Source organism: Equus przewalskii, chromosome X (genome assembly GCF_037783145.1).
Source record: "Equus przewalskii isolate Varuska chromosome X, EquPr2, whole genome shotgun sequence".
NCBI lineage: Eukaryota > Metazoa > Chordata > Mammalia > Perissodactyla > Equidae > Equus > Equus przewalskii.
In genome coordinates, this window is record NC_091863.1 from 25512782 (window position 1) to 25540656 (window position 27875).

At 38.8% G+C, this 27875-nt stretch overlaps 1 protein-coding gene across 11 annotated transcripts in view; it reads right to left on the minus strand.

The window, feature by feature from the left end:
* Positions 1 to 27875, minus strand: part of DMD (dystrophin) — a 2264041-nt gene that overhangs the window by 482866 nt on the left and 1753300 nt on the right. For all 11 annotated transcript variants that reach the window (XM_070604303.1, XM_070604310.1, XM_070604305.1 and 8 more), the window contains one exon: positions 17855 to 18009. In XM_070604303.1, coding sequence (XP_070460404.1) covers positions 17855 to 18009 — 155 coding nt within the window. The remainder of the gene's footprint in view (positions 1 to 17854; positions 18010 to 27875) is intronic.

Genomic DNA, 27875 nt, shown 5'->3' on the forward strand with positions numbered 1-27875 from the left:
GCAACAGATGTTAGCTCAGGGCCAATCTTCCTCACCAACCAACAAACAAACAGAAAAGAAAACAAAGTTCACATTTTCTGCTGTCAGAGTAATTGAATCTTTGAAGAGTTTGTTTTTGACCTTTAGACAAAAAAAATCCTCGTGTAAGCCAACATTCTTTAAAATTATCTAGAAAGAAGTATACATTCGCATTTTTTAAAACTACACACTCCACTGCTCCTGGTATCATAAAGTTAATATATGTATATATAGGAAAGTTTGGCAAAAATAATCAGAAATGAGCTTTAGTAACAAAACCCACATATTTAATTTTACTCTCTTTCATATTACCTAAGAGTGTTTTTCCAAATTCTAGCACACTTGAATCATAAGAAAACTGAATTAGAAATCCTTTGAGTGACTACTACTTACTTTAAATTATGGATACCAAGTTGTAAAGCATTTGGCTCATACTTGTGCTGGCATGATTTCTGAAAATAAAAAATGCTCTTTAGACGTTGTCATTTAAATAAGATCCTTAATGATGAGCCAACTGATTTGCTTTAGTTGGTTTCAAGGTATATGCTAGTGACAACACTGATAACAGTGCAACACTTCAAAAACCCACACAAGTAGGTCACTGAACAATTTGGTCGCTTCTCTATGTTTGTTTTTTTTTTTGAGGAAGATCAGCCCTGAGCTAACATTTGCTGCCAATCCTCCTCTTTTTGCTGAGGAAGACTGGCCCTGAGCTAACATCTGTGCCCATCTTCTTCTACTTTATATGCGGGACGCCTGCCACAGCATGGCTTGACAAGTGGTGTGTAGGTCAGCACCGGGGATCTGAACTGGTGAAGCCCAGGCCGCTAAGCAGAACGTGCGAACTAAACGCTGCACCACCGGACTGGCCCCTGGTCCCTTTCCCATTAATGTTCATGTAAGTGTAGTTATGAGTTACTTTTGCTAGCTACAGAATGGGACTTAAAGTTTTTTCAGCCAATCCTCATTTTGCTCTGAGTCCTGCGACTGCAAAGAAATAAAGTTGAGCACATCAAAAGCAATGCAAAACGAGAGGCCAGTTTACAGGATAACTGCAACACATTTTATTTGGAAATACCCCTGTGGATCACCTCTGAAAGAATTGACACAGGATGAGGGGGCACATCTAGGGAAGATGAATGCCATTCAGAATGACTGTGCTTCCGAGTTGGATCTGACTATCTATTCACTTCACGGTGTAAAGCAAATTGTTGAATCGAATTTCAAAAATGTTACAATTACTTAGGAAATCACTAGGGCTCCCCAAGCAACTTTCTAAAGGTGAGCTCAGCTCTTCCACTTCCCTTCTGTAAGGACAGAAAACCTGGTCAGAGTTTATTGTTACTCCCTACCTCTCTTAGAGACCACTGTGCATATCACTCATGTACTTTCCTTCCTCAATAAATGCTGTCAGTGGAAAAAAATGATTTATGGATAAACTGCATTTTTTTCCTTTTTCCCTTTCTTATTTACAACATCTGTACCATTATATAACCAGATTCCGGGACTAAGTTTAATAATTAGTTTATTATTAAGCAGTTTGAGTTCTTGGAGAAAAAACAGCATTTTCTATAGGTAAAGTAGTAGTTCATCATATTCACTATAAAAATTGAGGGTTTTCGAAAGACACATACGTTTCTGATTTCTCATTTGAAAACACGAACATCAGAATTTTCCCCACCTGATTTTGTCTTTCCCTGGAGCATATATTTTTACAGTAGCTCTTAAAACTTGCAACATGTGACATAATTGTAATTATTTGAAACTTCCTGTAAAAATGATGTGATAAAAATAAAACTATTGGTGTAGCCTTGGTGTTAGAACTAGTAAAACGGCATATTTGTTCTGTGAGTGGAACATACACTCAAATAATACAATAATAGTATTAGGTAAGTGTCTAATAGTAATTCTACGAAGGATACTAAAAAAGCTTGGGTCAACAACACGGTGCCAGTAAATACAGGATTCTACAGATTCTCTCATTACATTATAACAGTATTGAGAGTTCTTCGAATATATGTTGGAAGAAATAAAAGCTGATATTAATAGAATATTATCCCTCTTCTTAGAGGCAAAGTTTTATTATTACCCTTTCCTAGCATATGGATTCATAAACATATATACAAGGAGAATGTTGTTCCTCATCCCCAATACCCATTGCAGTACCTGGCAAAGAGTGAGTGCTTAATTTTTACCAAAGCGATTAATTAGAAAATGGGAAATGATTGTCAATATCAGTCTTTTCACTTTAGATACTTTCGTTATGTAGTAATCACATTAGTGCACATATAACTGTCACTGTTTGAGTCTGACTTTGTCTTTCAAAGTTAGAATCATCTAAGGCTCTACCAGATAACCCATTTTCAAAAGAAAAATGTGACAAAAGTTTGGAGTACAGATAAAGAAGATGGAGAGAAAACTTCCTTTTCCAGGAAGAATGGCAAATCCTTGCTTAGCTGCCCCCTTGGAGCCCACCACGTTAATGATGCTGGCAAAGGTTAGAAAAGAGTTAAGAGAGGCCGGCTTTGGCGGCCCGGGTTTCGCGGGTTCAGATCCCAGGTGCGGACATGGCACCGCTTGGCAAAAAGCCATGCTGTGTCAGGCGTCCCACATATAAAGTAGAGGAAGATGGGCACGGATGTTAGCTCAGGGTCAGGCTTCCTCAGCAAAAAGAGGAGGATTGGCAGCAGATGTTAGCTCAGGGCTAATCTTCCTCAAAAAAATAAATTAAATTAAATTAAATTAAATTAAAAATTGAATGAATAAACTTTACATTAAAAAAAGTTAATAGAACTACTTGAAATATTAAAAAGTAACAAATCACCCTACATGAGAAAATTCTTGAAGAATTAGAGAACTCAACATCATGTAAATGATGCTGCAATGTAAACCTAAGGAAAAGAAAAAGAAAAAGACTTTCTTCTTTTTCTTCAAATACAAGAATTTCTGTGTCAGAATTGCCACAAAGCTGGAGTTTTGAGCTTGGGAAAGTCAGACTCTCTGTGTGCCTCAATAGCCTTATCTGAGTTATAAATATTTTTGTAATGAAACTAGTAACACAGATTCAGAAAAGGTTAACTCAGATATGTAAAATGTTATATTCATTTGGAATGTGGGCTAGCAAATTGTAAAAATGTCTGTCCACCTGCTTGTTATTTGACAAGAGAGAGTGGAAGTCAGCCTGAGCAAGCTGCCTACCCTATCAATTAAGGGCTTGTAGTCAAGAAGGAGTCCCAAGCCACTGGCTTGCCAAGCAGTCTGCAAAATCCTGCGAGAATTTTGAGCTCCAACTCTGGTTCTCCAGGCTTACTCTACTGAAGAGCCCTGGCCTCTCCTCCGGCTGGGTCTGCTCATCAGGAATGGTTGCCAAGTGGGATAGGTTGGCCAGTTGGCCATTCTACATGAGAAGTATACGGAGGTTGATTCATACACACCAAGTACTTGGCTGGGCTTCTGGAATTGTCTACCTGCCAAGGATAAATTTTTCTGTCACCAGCAGCAACCTAATAATTAGGCTAAATGTAATCATTAGTAGGTTGTGGATTATATGTTTTGTGTGTGTGCATGTGTGGGGAAACTATAAGAGTTAGTCCCATGCTATCAAAATGTTGATGAGGATAGAGTATCAAAGAGGGTTAATGGAGGTCGTTTCAGGAAAAATATTATTAGCAGATCCCAGCAATTATAATAGACTCTTTTGTTTATTGCTATTGGCTAAAACAGAGATTTCTTTTACTAAAGGTATCCTAGATTACATCTGCGATTTCTAAATGATTCCCTCTCCATTCTCATTGTAGAAAGTCTCAAGAAAATAAAGATTCAGTATAAGGCAAACATGCTGTGCCAGAGAATCAATCTCTCTCGCTCTCTGTCCTCATTGTCATTGTCATCATCATCATTGTCTTCCTCCTTCTTATCCTCCTCTTCTTTCTTTGCCTTTCTCTCCCCATCTCCCTTGTCTGTCTATCTATCTATGAATATTCCCAGAAAAGGTCTCCAAACTTCGAACAGAATATAACGTGAGAATAATAGTCTCAAGGGAATAATAAAAAAAGACGTCTGAGTATAGTCAAAGGTAGAACAACACAGCTTCCTATGACTGGTATGGCAAACTTATAGACTTATGCCCAAGTGAAGAGTTGAACTAATGACACTGGAGAATACTATTCAGGCAACTCCCAGTGAAATGATCTCCATGCAGTGGTCCAGGCTAGATGCTATGCTACCTATCTTACGAATGCTTACTGAGTACTGAGTATTGAACCAGATGCTAAGTGTCCTGTAAGATTCTTCTTGACAATTTGGTTCCATGGTCAAAGTTCTAGAAGAGATGCATACTATATTGACTATCCCTTTCCCCACACATTCCCAAACACACATACTTTGTTTATTCACAATGCACACACTACAATAAAAAGTCTAATTAATTCTACAGAAAAGAACTGTACCTCGACTTAGCCTAATATTACCTAAACTTTTCTTTGACCATAGAACCCTTTCTTGGGTTAACATTTATTAAGATACAATAGGACTAATTCTGGCAGTACCTCATTTGAAAAAAAAAATACTACTCAAGAAGAAAAGTATATGAGGGGCATCAGGATGCTAAAGTCATATGTCCACCTCGTGTTTGAAATTATTATACCAAGGCATTACCCAACCCGTTCTTGAGTATTTTTAAAACCTTACATGCAGCCTGTTCTGGATCTTTATCATAAAATCCCTCTCCCTGCTCTGCTGAAATTGAATTTATCCAGCTTAATGGTTCCTTAGCTTTCCTTTTCCATTGCTCTATTGTGCGTGTGTGTGTGAGAGAGAGGAAAGTGAGTAAGAGTGAAATTAATGTCACTAAAACTCCTATGTTATCTCCCCATTCTGAATGGTTTTGGTTGGCATGGTGCAGTGGTTCTCAAATGTTAATATGCATAGTAATAACTTGGAGACCAGAAAGCTTGTTAAAAGTTTTCTCGGCCCCATCCCCAGAGATTCTGATTTAGTAGGTTGGGGTAGGACCCACACATTTGAATATCTAGCAAGCTAATAGGTGATGCCAATACTGCTAGTCCAAGGACCACACTTTGAGTAACACTGGGGTCGTATATACATTGATGGCCTGCCAAGACCCTCTAGCTGGCGGGAATATTGGCTTCCAACAGCTCACAGCTGCCTCTCTTGCTGGAAATTGTCCTCAGCTGTAGGTGATTGTTTTATCCAAGGTTGCCCTCTCCTACAGGGTGACCCAGAACCATTAACTGGCTGGTAGTGGAGTACAAAGGCCTAGTCCCCTTGCCTCAATTCAGGATGTGTCTGAAAGGTCCTGCAAGTTTCAGAGCTCCCCTTAGAATTTGCTCAGGCCTGAGATTTACCACAGGTTAGCTTCTCTCTCTGCCCAATCCTATCCCTCTCACATCCTTATGCATGTATCTCATGGAAACATCCTTCAACAAACCTACTGCACACAACTCTCCATCTTAGGGTGTTTTCTTCTCCCTGTTTCCAAGGAGCCTAGTCTAAGTCAGTCGGATTTTGTTTTGATTTTACTTTTCTTTTAAACCAAGTGTAGGACCTTTTATATACATTTCATCTTTCAATATTCAGTCTACCATTCCAATTTGTTGAAATCTTTTTGGCTTCTGATAGTCTTGTCTACCGTATTTGCTATTTCTCTCTGCCTTGTGTCATTGGCAAATTTGATAAGAATGCTATCTCCGTCTTCATCCAAGTCACCGAGGAAAATATTGGAGAGGACAGAGCTGAGATTAGATTACTGTGAAAAGCTGCCAGAACCGCCTTCCAAGTTGATATGTATCCATTAAAAATCAATGAAGGGAATCCAGGCCTCAAAGTCACAGATTTTGGTTTGCAACATCCGTTCTGTCTAAGTAGAAGTCAATAGCTACACTCACAACTAAAAATAAAATGCCATTTCAGCGTTTCTATTTTAATAGGCTACTTAGGTAGTACTTACATATATTAATAAATCATATCTCACCACAAAAATATCCATAAAAATAATAAATAATCTTTATGAATTCCTGATGATTATTCACCTAATTTGTCACAGGATGAAATTTGTGTTTGGTCATTTCTAGGGAGGGTTTGTTCCATTAAAATATTTTTCAAAAGAGGTTTTGATAAAGCTGATGTTTAATAGCTAACTCAGTTTCACTAGGTGGACTTAAAATAGTTACAATATAGAAGAAAAACATAATTCCGCAGAAATTGTATTTGTAGCCATAAGTCTATGCCATGGAAGTTATAAGCTCCAAAGGTGCTTGGACTAGGTCTGTCTGACTCGCTTTAAATGCTCTGTGGCATGAGGACACTGACTGGACACGGAGTGATGTAATGACCATTGTATTAGGCATTTGATGAGGCTAACTGCAAAGATGAGTATTAGAAGATATTTAAAACACCCAATCACTGCTTTGAATGGGGAACTGATTTCCCGGCAAATTTAAATAGCGTTCATCTCTTGAGTGAATGCTCACTCCAGGTAGAATGGCCAGAGCATAAGACACCAGCTGGAGGCATGAGGGTATTGCTTTTGTTTCTGGCTGTTTACTAAGTCACCATGTACCTCGAGGAAGTATTTCCCTCCATATTTTTTTCTTGAAAATATGCTACCTGTGCATTACCTCCCTGATAAAAATGTAGTAGTGATTTTTAAAAGGAAAAGGAGTGTCTGAAAAAGCTTTCAGTTGTTAATCAATTGGGAGTAAGTAAAATAAATATAGGCAAAAATATGAAGGGAAATGTGAAAAAATGTTAAGGGTGATTATTTCTAAATTTTAAAAATTTTCTACACTAAGTAAATATCACTTTATATTAGGGAAAGATTATTTCAAAATATAGAAGAAACTTTCAAACACAGAACAGTGGTAGGTAAAATATAAAAAGAGAAAATCGAAAAGGCACAATCTGGGCTCAGAAACAAGAGAAACGGCTCTGTGGGTCCTGAAATGGCACAGAAACACAAAGTAGTGTGCAGAGCTGGACACAGGGGCCTATTCGGCTCTGGGATGGGAAATGGCTACCGGTTCAGATTCTGCTGGGCTCAAGAACCTGAAAACGCACCATGTCAGATGAAGGACCTGAGGCAGGCTCTGTGCTTCAATTAGCCAGGAGTGGTATCAGGTGCCCCAGCTGGTGAAAGGGGCCTGCAAAAAGAGCTGTAGTTAACCACCACCTAGAACTGCTTAAATGACTGCCCCTTTTTGGGGCAAAACTGAAAAGATTAAATTTCACAAAACTCGCTAATACCTTTATGTCCTGCATAATTCTTTAATATCAAGAATGCATTTGAATGAATGTTTATAGAAAGAAAACAAATTCCTATTATAAACTGAATAAAGCCAGAAGATCCCCAAACTACATGACTGTTAGAATCGGAGAGAGAAAATAATAAGTCAAATGACGATTATATCCATTTATCGAAATAACTCAACTTTCTAAAAATAAACTCCCACTGATTTATATATATCTGAATGAATATTTTAAAGACTTTTTTTGAGGGTGACAGTGATGCAAAGAAAGTGAAAAATATAAATATAATTGAAAAGTAATACAAGGCATGCTGTTGCTAACATTAACGGTTCAATTAAACCAAGTAAGGGAAATTTCTCCTATTTAATTTTAGATATTGTAATATTAAATTTATGAATGAAGAAAAAAGGTCTGTTGGTGTCCTATAATTTTCATTTAGGAAACAACTGTAAGCTTTCTTTAATTTTAGAGTCTTTTCATGGGTAAATTGCATGGAGCGGCATTTGCAAGCATCTATTTTGGGGTCCTGGTGGGGTCTGGTTTAGGAACAACAGGACTGGCTTAGAATGAAGACGGCTCCTTCGCTACATCACCAGGTCATTTTCCACACCAGTAAATCACCAATGATATGGTTCCAAACATCTACTTTTGCATGTAACCCCTGCAAGCTAGATACGTTCTAATTACTCTAAAAGAGATGACACAAAATGAAGCAGGCAGTTACTACCATGAACCTTTTAGATCCGTATGGATCATGACACTCTCTGGTCCAGAGCCCCAAGGTTTCACGTTACAGGTATTATATTATCCTATTGTAAGACGGCAAGAATTCTTATGCTTCCTAATCAGTTGGGATGACTGGGTCTCAGCAGTGTAAAAACAGGAGTGCGTTATAACTATAAGTACAACTCTCTCTTGAAGAGCCAAAAGAAACTTCCACATACTGCCAAAAGAAGTGTACTTAAAGGAGTTGCTAACTGATTGGATTTTTTAATGTCCCCAATCATTTTAGTCCTTAAGATGGACTAGAAGGTATATTTTACATGAGAAGATTTAAAAACAAGCTACTGTAAATTGAGAAGTTTGAGCTGGTGGCTTTGGGGTCACTTGTAGCTTTAATATTTATGACAATTAATATGCTCCAAATATATCATAAGCAGTCCCTGACTCAATAAGAGGTTGTATTTTAAACAAACATCTTGTTAGCATCATATCACCTTCCTTACACAGCTTCAAGGGCTGCAGCAAATCTCTATCCTTTAAATTTTTGGAAATAATCTGAAGCCATTTAGTACCCAACATCTGACTGTTTCATTCACAATTATTGAGTACAGTTATTGAGCAAACACAAAGTGTGGCTATACAATAATATAACAGTCTTCTGATGATCAGAAAATAGTTCCTGGGTAGTTTTAGAAAAGGAATTCCAAAAATGTTTTGAGAAAGATCAGCATTTGTGGATACAGCATAAGACTCTTTTATGAAGTTCTCATGCCTGTCCCTCTGCTAAATAAACAAACTGCCAAACAAGCGAAAAATTTACGATACCATTTGCTTTTCTTCTGTGAAAACAAAATCAAGTTTATTTATTTGTTTGTTTATTTTTATTTTCAGAAAAATTTGGATATGCTTTTGGAAGTATAACACATATGTAAATATTATCCATTGGATCTTAGGAGGAAAAACAAAGTGCTGGGAGTAACGGGAAACCAGAATATTAGTTTTAGGCAAAATAACTCTGGGGCTGGTGTGAAGGGCAAATGAGGGTACAGACTCAGTGCCTGAGAGCAGAGAGAAGGGCGGTCACCATCTCCCAGCCAAACACAGAGAAGCTTTAGGACGAGGTGACAATAGGGATGAAGAAAAGGGAATCATTTCTAGAGCAATTTTTGAAGTAGAATTCACAATTTAGAAGCCAATTTAATACACGTGTCAGTAGAACAGAGCAGAGAGAGGAAGGGAAAGGTAGAAGGTAATTCTGAGGTTTCTAGTCTTAGAGAAAACTAAGTTAAGCAATTAAACTACACAGAAAATACAGGAAATCTAGCATTGTTTTAGGGGCAGATAATGCCTTCTGCTTTAGGCCTTTTACAGCCTGTAGCATGTGCAGGTGGACATGTACGGTAGGTGGTTGTAAGTACAGTTCCAGATCTTAGGAGAAAGACGTAAGATGGAAATAAAAACTGAGTCTTAATGGTAGTTGAAGCCAACAGGCAATGGTACTCAAAATGTGTATAGAGAAAGAAGACAGGTAGTTAAGAAGAGAACATCCACATTTAAGGGTTGTATGGAGCAAAGAGAGTCTATATTGATTATGGTTACAACTTCCAACTTGTATCTCAAGTCACTACTATTCCCCCCGAATTTAAGATTTTATATGCAGCTATCTACTCCACATCTCCACCTGGATCCGTAATAGGCATGTAGAAAGTAACATGTCCACATCTTCTTCCTAAAATATGTTGCTTTTGGAGCCTTCCTCATCTCAGTAAATGAGTACCCCATCTTCCATTCGCTCAGGCAAAAAACTCTGTAGTCTTCCTTGATGCCTTACTTTCTTTTGCACCTAAATCCAATATATCATAAAACCTTTTGGGCTCTGTCCTCAAGATACAGAAGAATCCAATCACTTCTCACATTCACCTCTCCTTTTCTGGTCCAAACCACAGTCATCTCTCTCTTTTTTTTTCAATTTTTTAAAAAAAATTTTTTGAGGAATATCAGCCCTGAGCTAACATCTGCTGCCAATCTTCCTCTTTTTGCTGAGGAAGACCGGCCCTCAGCTAAAATCCGTGACCATCTTCCTCTATTTTTATATGTGGGATGCCTGCCACAGCATGGCTTGCAAGCAGTGCGTAGGTCTGTACCCAGGACCTGAACTGGCGAACCCTGGGCCACCAAAGCAGAACGTGCAAACTTAACCACTGTGCCACTGGGCTCTTGACTGAATTACGACAACTGTTTCCCAATGGTTTCACTACTTCCCTTCAGTCTATTATAAGAGAAGGGCCAGATAAGTCAAAACATGCCATTCTTCTGCTCAAAACCCTCCAATGACTCCAAGCTCATTTCGAGTAAAAGTCAAAGTCCCTAGAGGGGCTTGTAAGGCCCAAAGTAATCAGATTCCTCTTACCACTCTGAGCCCCTTGTCTACTACACTTCTGCTTACTTGACCCTTTCCAGGCACACTGGTCTCCTTAAGGTTCCTCTGACATGCCAAGCATACTCCTGCCTCAGGGCATTTCCACTTATTAGGAGCCTCCTGGACTGTTTTTCTTCCCATTATCCACATGGCTCACTTCCTTAGGTCATTTAGCTTCTGCTTAAATGTCACCCCTCCAGTGAGACCTTTCTTAACCACAATATTTAAATAACAGCACTTTTCTTCCACCACACACAAACCTTCTCAACTGCTTTCCCTCCTTACGTTTACACATTGCACTTATCACAATCTTATATATTCTATGTTTAACTTTTTTATTTGTTAATGTCTGTTTCCCACCTTCTCCTTCCCAGAATATAAGCTTCATGAGGGTAAGAATTTTCACTGCTATATATCTAGTACCAAGAAGTAAGCCTGCCTAGCACATATCTAGCACCAAATTATTCATTGAGTGAGTGAATGAATTCCTATGATGTTTATGACAGATGACATTTACTTAGCTCTTACTATGTGCCAAGCATTGTGCCAAGCACTTCCCACTTATTACATGACGAGAAAATAGGATAATTGCAAGATAATACCATTCTGGAAGCCAAGAAAAGGAAAGTTTCAACTTTCCTTTTGAAGAGTTGATTGACCCTGAGTTAATTGAAGAGTTTTGTAGAGTTGATTAACAGGACCAACGTTAGAATGAAGTCAAGTAGATGGATAAATAAAAAATAGGGCCATTCGCTATTATAACAGTCATTGGCAACTTAATGAGCCCTTGTTTTCAGTAAATGTTGGTGCTGGGGAAGCCAGATTAGAGTGAGTCAAAGCACAACCAGGAGCTGAAGAATAGGAAATAGTGATGTCAATCACTGCTTCAAAAAATTTGATGGTAAGGGGAAACAAGCATAGTTGGTGAAAAAGATGGTATCCTCAAAAAGTTCTTTTAGGATGAGGGAGATGAGCACAATGGTTGGCTGAAGGGGAGAAGCAGGAAGACAGAAGATATTGAAGATGCCAGAGAAAGAAAGCAGAACTATTACTAAAAGAATATGTTGGAGAATGTGAAAGAGATCCAGTGTCCAGCTAGAGAGGCTCTTTGCTGCACACATAATAGGGCTCAATAGGCTTGTTTTCTCCCTTTTCTGGTTTCTTTAAAGTGAAAAAGAGAAAGGACCTAGGAATAGAGAAGCAAGGATGACTGACAAGTGCTTTACGGTTGCCAAAGATAGAGAACACAGGTGATCATTTTTCAGTTTATCGACTATTAATCGTCATTATTAAAATTTGAAATGTATTATTAGGGAAGACAGAATACTGAAATATTATTTTAAGGAATAGTGTCTTTGCATGTATGTACATGCATATGCATATACACATATGTGCTTGTACACACATATATGCTAAATCTTTCTTGGAATCCAGAGAGATTTTTCAGGTATCTATGGGCGTTTGTGAGGAACTTCCAGCCATGTTGAACCTCCTGGTACTTGGACGGGCCCCTCTACTTGATGAGTTTGCTCCTTGCTGAATGGCAGTTGTAGAAGCCCTTATATAGCTACAGACAGACCATTCAGAGTTAATGCTCGTTTCTTGTTTAAAGAGTGGTCCTGGAATAGAAATAAGGAAATGAAATCTCATGACAGTGTCATCATAAAGTCATCAGCCAGATGGCAGTCCTTGAAATCTAATCCTTAGAGGCTTCTCACAATAATTTGTAATATCATATCTAATATTATCTTATTCACCAATTCATATCTATTCACAGAGATTGAAGAGAAAGAAATGAACTTGCAGAGGCCCATATTTCTGGCTTTCTATGTTAACATGGACTTTATACGGAATATGATCAGGAAAACAAAATATTTGCCTACATAGGTCACAATGATGATCTATATTCTGATCTGAATTGTTGAACTACAGAATTTCGTTGAAAAATAGGCTTTTGTTTTATTCAAGAATGGTAGATTAATTCCTTTTAGGCACACATGGCTATTTATATTTATCTATATAAAATGGTAAATCAAGGTCCTATCAAAGCCAGTATGGAATTTGAAGATTCTTCTAACCTATTAATAAACTTAAATCGAACAATAAACTGCAAAATAAAATTAGTTTACTTTTGTTTTTATGTCTTGAAATTATAGCCTGCCAGTATATAATATCAAAGTAAAGTTTTTCCAAGATATCTATCTATAGATATCTAGATAGATAGGTAGGTAGATAGATACATAGTCTTTTTCGTGAGGAAGATTGGCTCTGAGCTAATATCTGTTGTCAATCTTCCTACTTTTGCTTGAGGAAGATTGGCCCTGAGCTAACATCTGTGCCAGTCTTCCTCTATTTTGAATGTGGGTTGCCGCCACAGCGTGGTTTGACGAGTAGGGTAAGTCCGCACCTGGGATCTGAACCCACAAACCCAGGCTGCCGAAGCTGAGCATGCTGAACTTAACCACTAGGCCACCAGGCTGACCCCCCAAGTTATATTCTTTATACTTTCTTTAACATTCAATAACCTAAAACTGAATTGAAGATTTCGTTGCTTTAAATAGGGTTCCAAATGTCTAAAATTTTTGAATATATTTATCTATATGATTGAAAGTTTCAGGGCAGGCAATACATTAGTGTTCAACAGTGAAATCCGAACTGTGAGAAATGATGGAATCCAAATGCTTTCAATAGAGTGCCTTCTACCTAAAAAGTCTTGTTTACAGACATTTTTCAAAGATATGAGATACTTTCTCTCCACAATTCAAACATTAATATTAACAATCTCTCCTTTTAAAATTATGTTTACGTTGAGGCTGGCCCAGTGGCGTAGTGATTGAGTTTACATGCTCGACTTTGGCAGCCTGTGGTTCGTGGGTTCGGATCCCGGGCATGGACCTACACATTGCTCATCAAGCCATGCTGTGGTGGTGCCCCATACAGAAAGTAGAGGAAGATTGGCACAGATGTCAGCTCAGGCACAATCTTCTCCAAGCAAAAATAGGAAGATTGGCAACAGATGTTAGCTAGAGCCAATCTTCCCCACCAAAAAATAAGTAAATAAATAAAATAAAACAAAATAATGTTTATAGAATTAACGACAAAAGTGAAAGTGTTTATATCCTGTGATAGTTGTAGTTTTTGAGATTTTGAACACCAACTCTAGAAAATGGATAAATAAAAGAAATAAGGTAGAAACAAGGAAATAGGATAATGTGAACCACTTTGTAAAAGAAATACCTTTTATTTATGAAATTTGGCAAAAACTCTTTTTAATGTAATATAGTATGAAATTGTTATAAATGTACCCTAAACTGCTTAGGTGAACGCCGACAAAGACGGTCTAGAGCAGGACCATCTGTGATGTTCCGTGATGATGGAAACGTCCAATAGGGAAGCCGCCAGTTACATGTGGCTCTTGAGCACTTGAAAGGTGGCTGATGAGATGGCGGAAATGAATTTTATGTTTTATTTAATTCTAACTAATTTACATTTAAATAGCCACCTGTGGCTAGTGGCTACCCTATTGGACAACACAAATCTAGAGGAGGAGGATGATGTTACTTCACTTCTGGGTTTAGCTGGGCAAGATATTGGATGAAAAGGTCAAAATGTAAAAGGTCACAAAGAGTTTTCCTGTTCTTATTTAGCATAAGATCTATAAGAATGTAAAATCAGAGAAGCTGTAGCCAAGTAGAATATGGTTTAGTCTGTGCAGTTGACACACATAGCCTCCATAGCAGGCGAACTTCTGAGGTAAGTTATCATTAGCCAACTGAGGATCCAGCTCTCCTCACGACCTCTCACGCTGACCAGAACAACCGTCAAGCCCAAATGGCCCATTGTTATTACGATCCTACGTGAATATACTGTATGAATATACACTATACATGAATATATGACTTACATGGATATACTGTATTTACTCAAAGATGTGACTGGTTATCTCTCCAGGGAACTTTATGCTGTCCAGCTACAGCATGCCGGTTTATCAGTTTATTCTTTCCACACCCATTATGGCAGACATTCTCTACTGGCTGTCTCAACTCCAATTCCTAGGCACTAGAGGTGGTTTTGTGGCATAGTTCTGGCCCTAAAGTTCCCGGGAAAGCCAGTGCTTTCCTGATACACGCACTGTGCCTTTCCCTTCCCCTTGTTCTTCTTCCTGCTGGAATGTACCTGTTCTGAGGGAAACGCCAAAAAGAACGTGGAAACTTCAGGGCTGACATGGTTGATCCACTGAGTCAACATGAGCATCTGCCTACCTCTGAACTTCTCATTAAGTAAAACAAATAGATCTCTATCAGGTAAGCTACTGACCTTGGGTTTTCTGTTACTTGAAACTGAAAGCAATCCTAACGAATACATTTTTATTCTGTCTCGAGTTATTGGTACATTGGAACACTTGTAGTTATTTTTTGTTTATTCATTTACCTATTTAATCAAAAATGTTTTGAGGGTAGTTACTACTTGCCAAGCTAAGTGCTAGGTAATATGGTGGACAAGTAGCCAATGTGCATACCCTCACTGAGCCAACATTCTCATAAGAGACAAAGACCAGCAAACACTTAAGTACGGTGTAGTCAGATAAGCACTATAACAGGGGGCCAAAAGAGGGCGGGCTTTGGGGTTGGTAGTCAGAGAAGGCTTCCTGGGAGAATTGGCATTTACACTGGGACCTGGATAATGAATAGACCTTAACTACGCAAAGAGGAAGGAATAAGAGATATATGTATGTCTCAGGTCAGCAGGTAATAGAGAAGACAGAACACAGCAATGAGGAAATGAAAACAGCTCAATGTTACTTCATTGTGTTTAGGAATTTGGGAGGGGGGGTTGAGAGAGAGCAGAAAGTTAGGCTGGAGTTTTAAGGAAAGGCCAAATCACGCAAGACCTTGAAGTCATCTGAAAGAGTGTGGACAGTCTTCAAATAATAATGGATAAGCCACTAAAGGTTTTAAAAGTGGAAGGAGAGTGAACGACATGAATATACTGTATTTAGAAAGATCACCCTACATTCTATGTAGAGAATGGATGGGAAGTAGGAAGGCTAGAAGGAGGAAGTCAGTTAGGTGAATGATGTAGTCACTCAGGCAACACATGATAGTCAAGGAGTAGGGATGAAGAGAAGTGACTGGATTTGAAAGCTATTTAGGCAGTAAATAGCTCTATGATAGCTTAACTATTGGGGCTGTAGAAGGAAGAGTCAAGCATGAGTTTCCGATTTGAACAACTGAATGGATTGTGGTAATGTTCACTGGAATGGCATCATAGGAAGAGAAATAGATTGTATTTGGAGAAAGAGGTTAAAAGAGGGCAAAGATGAGTCCAGCTTTGGGACCATTCAGTTTGAAGTTCTTGAAGGACATTAAAATGGAAAGAAATCAGTAGGATATGCAGGTCTGAAACTCAAAAGATCAGTCTCAGCTGCAAATGGTATCGTGGATAGTCATCAGCAGACAAACTACACAAGAGGATGAGTTTTCACAGAGTACATGTGAGAAAGGAACAGGGAAAAACTTTAGAGGCATGAGTCAAAATTAGCTTGATGAATTGCAGATTCTGTATTGGCCAGCAAAAAAGGTAATTTGGCTTCTAACATTCTATATTACTTTACCTATTGGAGAAATAACTATATACCTTCCTTAGGTGGTAGCTTTTTAGAGACCTAGTCAAAAAATATAAACCGGAAGCCTCTCCTCTGAAGAATCCAAAGACCGTAAGAAAGTGATCAAAAGAATGGAGAGAGCTGCTTGGAGGTTCAAGGAGCATGAGAACGTGGAGAGGGGACTGCCAGAAAGAGTGGCCTAGATGGGACAGACCTCCCTTGAAGCTCTAGTTTTGTACCATGAACAAGCTTTCTTTTTGGTCTCTTCTTAGCTTACGTTCCCTAAACTCACCAAATTAATTTCTGATTTTAATCTGCTTTCCCAAAGAAGCTTCTTTTTGAGAAGCAAGTATTTCCCATTGAGATGTACCTATTGACTCTCTGATACCAATCAATTGCATATGAATAAGGCTTCCTGAGCCTACCCGCCCTTGTTTAACTGAACAGATACCAGATGTATTTGGAGCAGAAAGTCCAAACCTTGCCACTGAGAGGAGGCAGTAACCTTGAGAATTTTTTCCTATTCTCAGTCCCCTGTTTAAGCTCGTCCTCTCTCCACCAGGGTCCTTTGGATAGGACCCCAAATACAACTCTCCAACTTCAGGGTGGGTCTTCTTTTCCATGGTCATCTGAACACCCACTGTCTGGAATTCAGGACTAGAGCTGCTCTATTCCCCCAGGGTCACCAACCTAAATCTGGTTTCACATGAGTTTTCACTCAATCTCTAACTCAATTTCAAGATTTACTTGGTCTCTCAATTTTCACGTATCAATAGCTCATTACTCCTAAAAGATTCTGCTTTTAGTTCAAAATCTGTTTTTTTTTTCCCTTTGATGGTGGCCTTTTCTGCTTAATGAAGGCCACCTAACCGACTTTTTCAGTAATTCATGTCACCTTCTGGAACTCATTTACCTTACCTTTCAGTGTGGTCTTCCTCATCATTGTACAAGTACTATTCTTGCCCCTGTTTTCTGACAGAACTGAAAATGAGTACCCAGTATTCCTTAACTTACCATAGCCTGAACAAGGTAACTCTACATTATGCAGAGAGAGTCATCATTCAACAAATATTTACCAGCTCCCTATTATATCACCTGCTTCAGGATTTCAGGATGTGTCAAATAAGAAAGACAGTCTCTGTCCTCAGAGGTTTAGACTAGTGTGAAGGACAAACATTAAACAATTAGTTACATAATTCATTTTTATTCATAATTAGGATAAATGCTAATGAAAGAAAAGCCCAGGGGTTAAGAGAGAGGATAATAAGGGGACAAGGCCCAGTTTGATTAGATGGTATCTCTAAGAGCTGTTAATTTCCATAGATATATAGTGGGAGGTGAAGTTATGAGTCCTGTTACACTACAGAGATTTTCCCATTGGGTGTGTAAACTGAGATACAATGATGGCACCATGGACAGTTATAACTCTATCTTGAAGCCCCAAGTGACTTCCTTGTCAGATTAAGGATGGGGCAGCATGTGCCGTGATGGAATAGAACAATATTTCTTTGGATAGAGATCTCAAAGCAGACTGATAAATGGCTTTTCTAGCTACAAATCAGCATTTTGTTTTTGTCTAATCTCTAAGTATGTCACTACCTTTGTGACTGTGGGCAAATCATTTAATTTCACCAGTCTGTGGATCCTTCATCTTTAAAATAAGAGGATTTAGGCAAGCCTGTGCTTTTAGATGGCATTTGCTGTCTTGGATCCTCCCAAGCCCTGGTTTAGCAGGATTGGGAAAACAAATGTGCGTCATCCACCCAGTGTCACCACCCCATCATTATAGCCAACAGTAGTTTTAGAAATAATGTAGTTCATACCTTTTATGAATGCTTGCCCAAGAGGCATTGATGTTCTCCGTTATCATGTGTACTTTTCTGGTATCATCTGCAGAATAATCCCGGAGAAGTTTCAGTGCCAAGTCATTTGCCACATCGACATTTATCTGCCACTGGCGGAGGTCTTTGGCCAATTGCTATAGGTGTGCATGGGAAAGAGAATGAATATCAGTTTTCTCTGAAATCTTTAGTTGGAGTTTCTTAGAATGCTTCATCAATAGCTTCTGAATCCTCAGGTCGGAACATGTCTACATGATTGCTGTTAACCTACCATGTGATTCAGTCAATCATGACAGTATAAGCTAACTCATTCTTCATGACAAAACTTTTTAAATGCAGCGTCTTGAGCAATAACCAGTATCAGACATTTCAATTTCGTAGCAATTAATTGGAAATAAACTGGACTTAATTGTTTTTATCATGGGAGAGAACTATAAAAATAAGCTTCCATATAATTGTTAAGTATGTGACAAATAACAAAATTTGAACAGAAAAAAATGCTTCATGTATTTCTTTCCCTCTTTATTAACTTGTTGAATTGTTTATGTAATTAGTGCCATCTACTGGCATTTAACTAAAGCTGCATACAGAAAATACTGAACGTCCAAAGAATAGTGCTGTTATTCTAGTTAAGAACTTTTTTGAAGGATCAGTTTATTCACAATACTTCAAAAAACGTCCCACTTTAAAATTAGAAGGGGCCGGCCCCGTGGCCGAGTGGTTAAGTTCGTGCACTCTGCTTTGGTGGCCCAGGGTTTCGCCAGTTCGGATCCTGGACGTGGACATGGCACTGCTCATCAAGCCATGCTGAGGCGGCATCCCACATGCCACAACTAGAAGGACCACAACTAAAAATACACAACTATGTACCGGGGGGCTTTGGGAGAAACAGGAAAAATAAAATCTTAAAAAATAAAATAAAATAAAATTTCAACTATAAGGATCTTGCTAAACCAAATGACCTTTGCTTTCTTCTTTGTTTGTCTTTGGCAACTGAGGATCATCAAACTGTATTTCATCACTTGAAATAGCATATATCAAAGACAGAAATAAATCAATGATAGGTTTCTCTGGACGTATACCCCACATTTCTATTAAGCATTGCTGCAAGTTCATGGAGGACGCCTCTAAGCATTAACATAATATTAAATTGCTAGGATAATTATGTCAAATTCAACATGGTTGTGGCTTAAGCCATTGGTAAATGAACAAGGGAACAGGGACAGGGAATTCAGACCAGAGAAAGAATAAAAATTTTTCTGAAAAAAATTAACTTTCAAAACTAAAAAAAATAATCAAATCAAGATGGTACAATTTGACACCAATTAAATTAATAAAAACTAAAATCCAAAGCTGGAAAGGCTGTGGTAAAATCAGCACATTCACGTGCTACTGCTAGGAGCAGTGATCTATAGGGACAAGTTGGAAATAGATAGCATGTGACATACAAATGCTTACTTCCATTGACCCTGTAATCTCACTTTTGGTATTTTGTTCTAACACAATATTTAAAAGAAGAGAAATACATTATAGGAATAAAGATCTTCATTAACTAAGACAGTAAAAAAATGAGAAACAATTTCAATGTTTAACGAGAGGACATTAAAATAACATAATACATCAACCTAATGGTCTAATAAGCAGTGAATATGCACAGAAATCATAAGTAAAGAGCAGAACGCAATTTCTGTCTACACCGTATTTCTTAAAATCTGTAAGAATACATAGTCATGAACTAGAAGGGGAACTGGAAATTGAAAGTAATTGATGTTTCTGAAAAGAGTAATCATTTTTGTTCTAATATTTGTTCTTTCTTGTTAGCATGATGTTTGTATAACAAAAATCAAACACTAATACTTTTAGCACAGTTTCAGTATGTTTGGACTCCTGTTCCTTGAAAATGTGTAATCTGTATATAATCTGGCATTTCTCAGTTAACTGGAATATCCTATTCTAGAATCAAATGAAATAACTACATTTATTGCACACAGCAAAGAGACTCAGACAACCAAACTAGCACCAAGCAGCTAAAGCCAACGTCACTAACTTTTTCTATGAAAGCAAAAAGAGAGGCAATTTTTAAACATACAAAGTATAGTTGCTGTGCTGTAAAGCAATTAAAATTTATCCTTGTGGGGGCCGCCCCATGGCCGAGTAGTTAAGTTCGCACGCTCTGCTTCAGCGGCCCAGTGTTTCGCTGGTTCGGATCCTGGGTGTGGACAGGACACCGCTCATCAGGCCACGTTGAGGTGGTGTCCCACATGCCACAACTAGAAGGACCCACAACTAAAATATACAACTATGTACTGGGGGGATTTGGGGAGAAAAAGCAGAAAAAATAAATTTAGGAGCCGGCCCGGTGGCGCAGCGGCTAAGTTCACACGTTCCATTTCTCAGTGGCCCGGGGTTCGCCAGTTCGGATCCTGGGTGTGGACATGGCACCGCTTGGCAAAAGCCATGCTGTGGTAGGTGTGCCACGTATAAAGTAGAGGAAGATGGCACGATGTTAGCTCAGGGCCAGTCTTCCTCAGCAAAAAGAGGAGGATTGGCAGTAGTTAGCTCAGGGCTAATCTTCCTCCCCAAAAAAGAAATTTATCCTTGTGGAATGCCTGCCTTTTCTTATATACTCCTTTTATCAAGCCCTGCAGCTTCTCTTTTCTACTGTTCAGATCCTCACACTATTCAAAAGCCTTTCTGAGGTGAAATGCACACCCTAAAGTCTTTCCCTTTCTAGAAATTTCCTACGGTACAAAATTACCTCTCCTTTTCTTCCCCTTCTCGCTTAAGCCAAATCTATAGTGTCAAAAGTAATGTATACTAAGATAAGAAAGACCAATTGGCCCTGACTATCTAGAGGATGGATTTGCATTTTAAAAGAAGAGTTTCTTATCTATCATCTATTAATTCTCTAACTGGTAGCATAAGAATCCACAAAACTGAGACCAATAACTTGGTTACCTTTTCCCAAGATAATTCTTCTTTAGGAAGGATACAACTGTTAAAGAAATACTTATTAAGAACCAACATCAGAGCATATATGTATAGATTTAAGAATATAAAATATAAATTAAAATTTTAATAAATATAATTAAAATCATTTATTTTATCTAAGAAAGATAAATGACCAGGAAGCCATCCCTGATTCATGAGTTGCTATTCGAAAAGTCTAGATATAAGAGGATACAATCTTTGGTTCTAAAAAATGCCTAAAATTATACATTGAAAAGTATGCTAAAATTTTCCAAAATCTTGAAGGAAATAGCCAGCTAGAGTTAAATTAGAGACTTTACAGTAGAAAGGTAGTAAGAGAGTGAGGCTTTCCTTCAAACCAGAACTTTTTGATATATTTTAATGCTTGAAAGCCAAAAAATGCACAAGCTGTATCTTTTTCTTCAAATTTGTATTCACACTGAAATTTAGATTTTTATACCTGAGGAAATCTTGATTGAGTGTTAACCCTCACTGAATAGGGCCCAGGTTTTGCGAGTTCACAGGATTAAAAAGAAAAAAATCCCACTGACCTTGACTAACATTGGCAGGGCTAAGGCCCTTATCTAAACTCAAAGGTTCTCAACCGCAGCCTTCTTTTCTCTCCTCTTAAATACATTCACCAGAATAGACTGGTTTCCCTTCCAACCAACGTAATATGTTGACCACCTTGGGCTTTAACCAAGTGTCATTCACACTAGGAACAATGACCTTGACCAGCCTTGCCTACGACTGTGAAATTTACTACTGGGATATTTCCAGACCACAGAAGGAGTGTAAATTCAAAAACACAACAGAATTCACACACACTCTTGTTTTATTTCTGAATTCCATTTACAATGGGATACACTACAGGGAATTGTTTGTGTGGTGATCACGGTGTGTGAAGAAATTTAAAATACTGTGAGCACTAGCCTATATAAAAAAGATGATTTTGGGGGCATATATATGTATTTGTGTGTGTGTGTGTTTCCTATGAGGAATATAAAACACTAAATCCTCAAAAGATTGTGTCTTCAACCAGGAAAGAAATATTTCCTATTCAAACCTAATATGATGCTGCTGCAATATGTGCTTAGTATTTATAGACAGTATTTTAGGCAGAAAAATGATTGTGGACTGTGGGACAACCCGAATTGATTTCAAGAATTTTGCGTATTACAATTTTTCCATTTTAATGCTTGTCTTCTCTCATTTTTTATTTGTAAGATACTCTTTTTAGGGATACTGACCCTACATGGAAGAAAACAGGGAAGGAAAAGAAAGGATAGTTAAAAGTCTGGGCAAAAGAATAAGCCTGTTGGGTTTGAATCCTGGCTTGATCACTTACTAGATATGTGACAAATGGGCAAGTTAATTATCCTCTCTGTGCCTCGGTTTCCTCCTTCATTAAATGGGTGTATTAATAGGATTTACCTTGAAAGATTATCATGAGGATTAATTTAGAAAATCCAGGGAAAACACTTAGAATGGTGCCTGGCATATTCAAAGCATTCAATAAATATGACCTATAATCATCATTATCACTACTACTATTACTCCTCCTACTACTACTGCTATTTTCAATGAACCCCACTATATTCACCACAGGGCGGGCCTTTACCGAATGCAAAGCAAGGGACTCACTGTTTTATAGACATTGTCTATAATCCTGCGGCTCTAAAACGCTCCCATCAATTTAGAAGATAAATGTGAGTAGCTAGACCTATAATTAAATTTTTAAGGTTGAGGATTTTTTAAGTTTTCTTATAAAATGTGTCTTGGGATATTTATCTACAAGTGAAATTAACATTTGTTTCAGGTGAACTCGATTGTTCAGTTCTTTAATGACTGGACTCAAAGGAGCTTTAGGAAAGGCAGTGCAGAGTAATGAAATGGCATCTTCCCAGGAGCTCTTGCTTGGCCATTGTCTTGCAGTTTGAGGTTAAGAAAGTCATTAACCTTTTGAGTGCCAGTTTTGTTGTCTGCAAAAGAGGACGGGGCTACTTACTCTGATTATGCCTAAGGTTTCTCGTGAGGCCAAAATCAAAATTAAATTGCTTGGAAAATTAGAAAACAAGATCCTAATATATTTACAGACAAAAAAGTCCTACATATTGGGTTCCTCTCATTTTGCCTAGGATACTATGTGTGCATACATGAACTAAGAAATTCATTAAAAAAATTTGAGCTCTGTGAGCTAACAGCTAAGAGCTTATTAGCTCTTAGAACCATTCTCTGCCTGTCTCTTACTCTATTCAGAATTACAGATGGAGTAACCTCTTCAGGGGATTGGAATTTGCTGGCATTTCTTGTTAGCTGGCTTCCAGCTGGGTTAGGCCAGCAAGAGGCCCCGGTCGGAGATAGAGCAGGAGGAAGGGTGAAACTAGAGTATACCTCCCCCTCTCTCTGTGTGGGCAGCAACTTCTTTGTGTCTCCATTTCCGGCTAGACAGGCCCTCCCTCTGTAGTTTCAGTACCTGCTGCGCAGCCTCCACAGTGGTCAAATTAGCCCCAGATGGCTCTGGTTACACTTGTGGGCCCTCCAGCCCTTGAGGTGGTAACAGCTATCTGATGTTGCTTAACTCCAGGTTGCCTCACCATCTCCTACTGGGCTTCTCAGCTCCTCCATTAGCCGTGGAACCAATCCTCTGTGTTAAATTCCCTCTGAAATATCTAGGCTGGTTTCCAGGCTGAACCCTGATGATACAAACCAGAAGAAATCTCACAGCAAATGACCCTACCTGTAACTACAACTACACAGGGGAAATTAACCTATCAAGCATAAATTTCACGAAACATCAGACTTTACATCTTACATCCTTCTCTCCAGTCTGAGAGGAAGAGGTGACTCCTGTGCTATGGGATGCTGAATCTTCCCTCTGGACACTCATCTATTATGGGATCTTCTTCCACGTACTCCCTCTCTCTTCGTGTCTTTTCAACCTTTTGCCTCTCTACAGGGTCTTTCTCTACCGCCTTCAAATATGAGTCTCTCTCCCATCTTTAAGCAACAACAAAATCTGCTATCATTTTCTTTCCTTCACGGTGAAGCTCCTAAGAAGGCAAATACTCACTCATGGCCTCGCCTTGATTACACTCCTGCCACTCTATAATTCATCAAAATCAGGCTTCTGCCATCACCATCCCACTAAAACTATTCTGACAGAAGTCACTGTGGCAAATTGGATTACAGGCCTCAATTCTTTATCTCACCCTATATCCATGCCATTTGCTATATAACTTTGAATTTCCTGCTACAAAAGGCAGAGTTTACTTCCCCGCCCTTGACAATGAGCTTGGCCATATGACTTGCTTTGCCTAATCCTAATGGGATGTTAATGGAAGTGACACAAGCAGAGGCTTGAAATGTGCTCCTGCAGTGGGGCTAGCCCTTTTGCCCTTCTGCCAACACCATAAGACAAACATAGCCTGGGCTAGCTTGCTCATTCCTGGAGAAGGATGAGTGACATGTGGAGGAGAGCCAGCCCAATCAACCCACAGCGTGAAGCGGTGCCTCCCCAGCCAAGCCACAAACTTAGAAAGAACAAAACGCTTATCGTTGTGTGCCACTGACATTTTGAAGTTGTTTGTCATGCAGCATTTTTGTGAAAATAGTTAACTGATTCAGTCCCCAATGGCCAATGTCTGGCAAGTTTTAGGTTCTCATTTACTCAATTTATTTGCAGTGACTGGTGCTACTGACTACTCTGTTCTTCTTGAGGCCCTACCTTTTCTTGGCCCCCGCTCCTTTACACTCTCTTATGGTTCAAATTTCTCTTTTTCTGTCTGTCCCTTAAATGTTGGTGTTCCCCAAGTTTCTGTCCCTAGCCCAATCTTCTCCCTCTGCAGTGTAAGTTGATCCTTAACTGGAGGAGGAGGCAAGGAACATAGCTACAGAGAGACTGTAGCACAATTTTCTCTTTTTTTCAAATCCCCTACCTCCATTGCCATTGCATTAATTTAAGCCCTTATCTTTTTTTTTTTTTGAGGAAGATTAGCCCTGAGTTAACATCTGCTGCCAATGTTCCTCTTTTTTTGCTGAGGAAGGCTGGCCCTGAGCTCACATTGGTGCCAGTCTTCCTCTACTTTATGTGGGACGCCTACCACAGCATGGCTTGCCAAGTGGTGCCATGTCCGCACCCGGGATCCGAACTGGCGAACACTGGGCCGCCAACGCAGAACGTGTGCACTTAACCGCTGCACCACCGGGCAGGCCCCAGCCCTTCTTATCTTTTGCTTGGACCGTGCAGTAATCTTTTTATTGGCTGCCTCCTTCCACTCTCACACCAGCGCTTCCATCCACACACAGCTGCTCAAGAGATCTCTTTGAAATGCAAATAGAACCACATTACTCCTCAATAAAACCTTTCAATGGCTCCCTATTACCTACAAGACAAAGTTCAAACCTCTCTGCTTGGATTACAAAGCACTCAAATATACGACCCTTACCTATATATCCACTTTGATCTTTTGTTATCTCCTTTCTTTTATCTCCTTTCCTCTTACCCAATCCCGTAACTGCCCATATGAGAATACAAAAACTCTTTTGCTAGTCAGCAAAAGAGACCTCACAAAAATGCAGGTTTCTTGCCTCCAATATTCAGACTTCAATATAGTTAAATAAGATATTTTTCCATATAAAGGAATTTAAGGAAAATGATTAGGCTTATTGTAATTGAACTTTGAAGAATATAAAATAATCTCCTTGATGATTACAGCATGATGGGAAAATTATTGTGTATAATAAAATAAGACCTTGCCAAACAAAGATGGCAGAAAAAAATACATGTTTGGTTTATTTTAAAAAAATCACTGAAGAATTTACTCTTAAGTATGAATTCATGTTCTATAAATCTTTACTGGGAAAAAGAAACAATTTCTTGCTTGCTTGTATGAATTAAAGCAACCTATAAAACCTCTTTATGAATTTATAATGGAAATGTTAAAATATCTGTAAGGAAGCTATTTCCAAAGGAAAGCCTCTCACCATTAACTTCAAGACTCATCTATTAAACCTCTGACATTACCAAACAACTCTGTTTCAGAAGGTAACACTCTATACAGGGCATAGTATTTAAGAAAATGGCCCTCGTTTTCCAGCTTACTGGAAATGATTAATCTTTTCAATAGCTTGGAGGACTACATACCAAAGTTGTTACTTTTTTGTCCTCTCAACAATGACTACAAGCTGAGAGCAGGCTAGTAAATGTGTTATCGGCCAACCCATTAGAGTTCCATTATTTTCTGTCTTACATGGCTTCATGTAATGAATTTTTATAATTAAACTAATGGCATGCAATTTATTTTCCCCCCTCTTTACTTTCAGGCCCCATTTCTCTTCCAGCTTCTCTGGAATAAGTTTTATACAAAAAGAAGGGAGCAGAGCCCTCCAAGTGCTTCATTACCTTAATTTTATTATGACATTTTGGAAAGCATTCTCTTTATCTGGGCTCTCTCTTTAATTTGCTGACTTTATTAAAAGGCTTAAGCAGTGCGGTAATTAACAATTCACCCAGCTACCCCAGGCATCTAAGAGAAGTCTGGTTGAGAGAGTGTGGAAATGGTTGGGTAGCAATGACTCCAGAGAGAATGCCAGAGGACAGATCCCCAGAAAGTGGCATGTTCTCAGCTACTTTTCAAAGCCCATGAGCCTACTGTGGTAGACTGCGTTATCGTTCACAAACATCCAGTGCCTCTTCTTGCCAGAGGATTATGTATCTGCACCTCACTGAATCAAGGATGGCAACGTAACTGATTTTGGCTACTTGTCACTTCCGGGCAGAAGATTTAAGAACTTGGCATTATTCACTATGTTTCCCGCCTCTTTGATCATGGGAGTATGTATCAAGACGCAGCTGTTATCAGCTGTGGTCTCTGAGTGACTAAATTAAGTAGAACCCCCTTGAGAACCTACAATGGACACGTAACACGAATAAAATATAAACTTTGTGTTAAGGCTCTAGATTTGGGGACTGTTTGCTACTATGGCATACCTTAGCCTATCCTGTCTGACAGATCAACCCAGGTACAACCCTGCCTCAGATAGAGCAGGGCAATCTACCATCTCCAGATAGGCTGGGGCCAGGAACAGAATAAGCTAGTCAACGACACATAAAGAATAGGTTCTATTGCTAATAAATGTTTAGAAACGATGTTTCTAAAGCAGTTTATAGACTTGAAGAAACAAGAAAAGATCTGTAGCCTTAATGATGTGCAGGTATGCCTTTTCAAAGCAACTTTATTGAGATATAATTTACATACCATAAAATTCACCCATTTAAAGTATATAATTCAATGGTTTTTAGTATATTCACAAAGTTGCGAAGCCATCATCACAATCTAATTTTGGAACATTTTCTTCAGCCCCAAGAGAAATCCTATACCCATTAACAGTCGTTTTCCACTGTCCATTCTCTCCCTCCTCCAGCTTTTACTGGATATTTCATATAAATGGATTCATACGATATGTGTGTGTGGTTTTTTTTTTTTTTGTGACTGGCTTCTCTCCCCCAACATCATGTTGTTTTATTTTTAACAAATAACTTTTTCTTTTTTTTAAGATTTCATTTTTCCTTTTTCTCCCAAAGCCCTCCGGTACCTAGTTGCGTATTTTTAGTTGTGGCTCCTTCTAGTTGTGGCACGTGGGACGCTGCCTCAGCCTGGCTTGACAAGTGGTGCCATGTCCATGCCCAGGATTCAAACTGGTGAAACCCTGGGCCGCTGAAGCAGAGAGCATGAACTTAACCACTCGGCTGGCCCCTAACATAATGTTTTAGAGATTCATCCATGTTATAGCAAGTACCAATAGTTTATTCTTTTTTTGTTTTTTAGGAAGATCAGCCCTGAGCTAACTACTGCTAATCCTCCCCTTTTTGCTGAGGAAGACTGGCCCTGAGCTAACATCCGTGCCCATCTTCGTCTACTTCATATGTGGGACGCCTACCACAGCATGCTTTTGCCAAGCAGTGCCATGTCTGCACCCGGGATCCGAACTGGCGAGCCCCCGGGCCGCTGAGAAGTGGAACATGCGAACT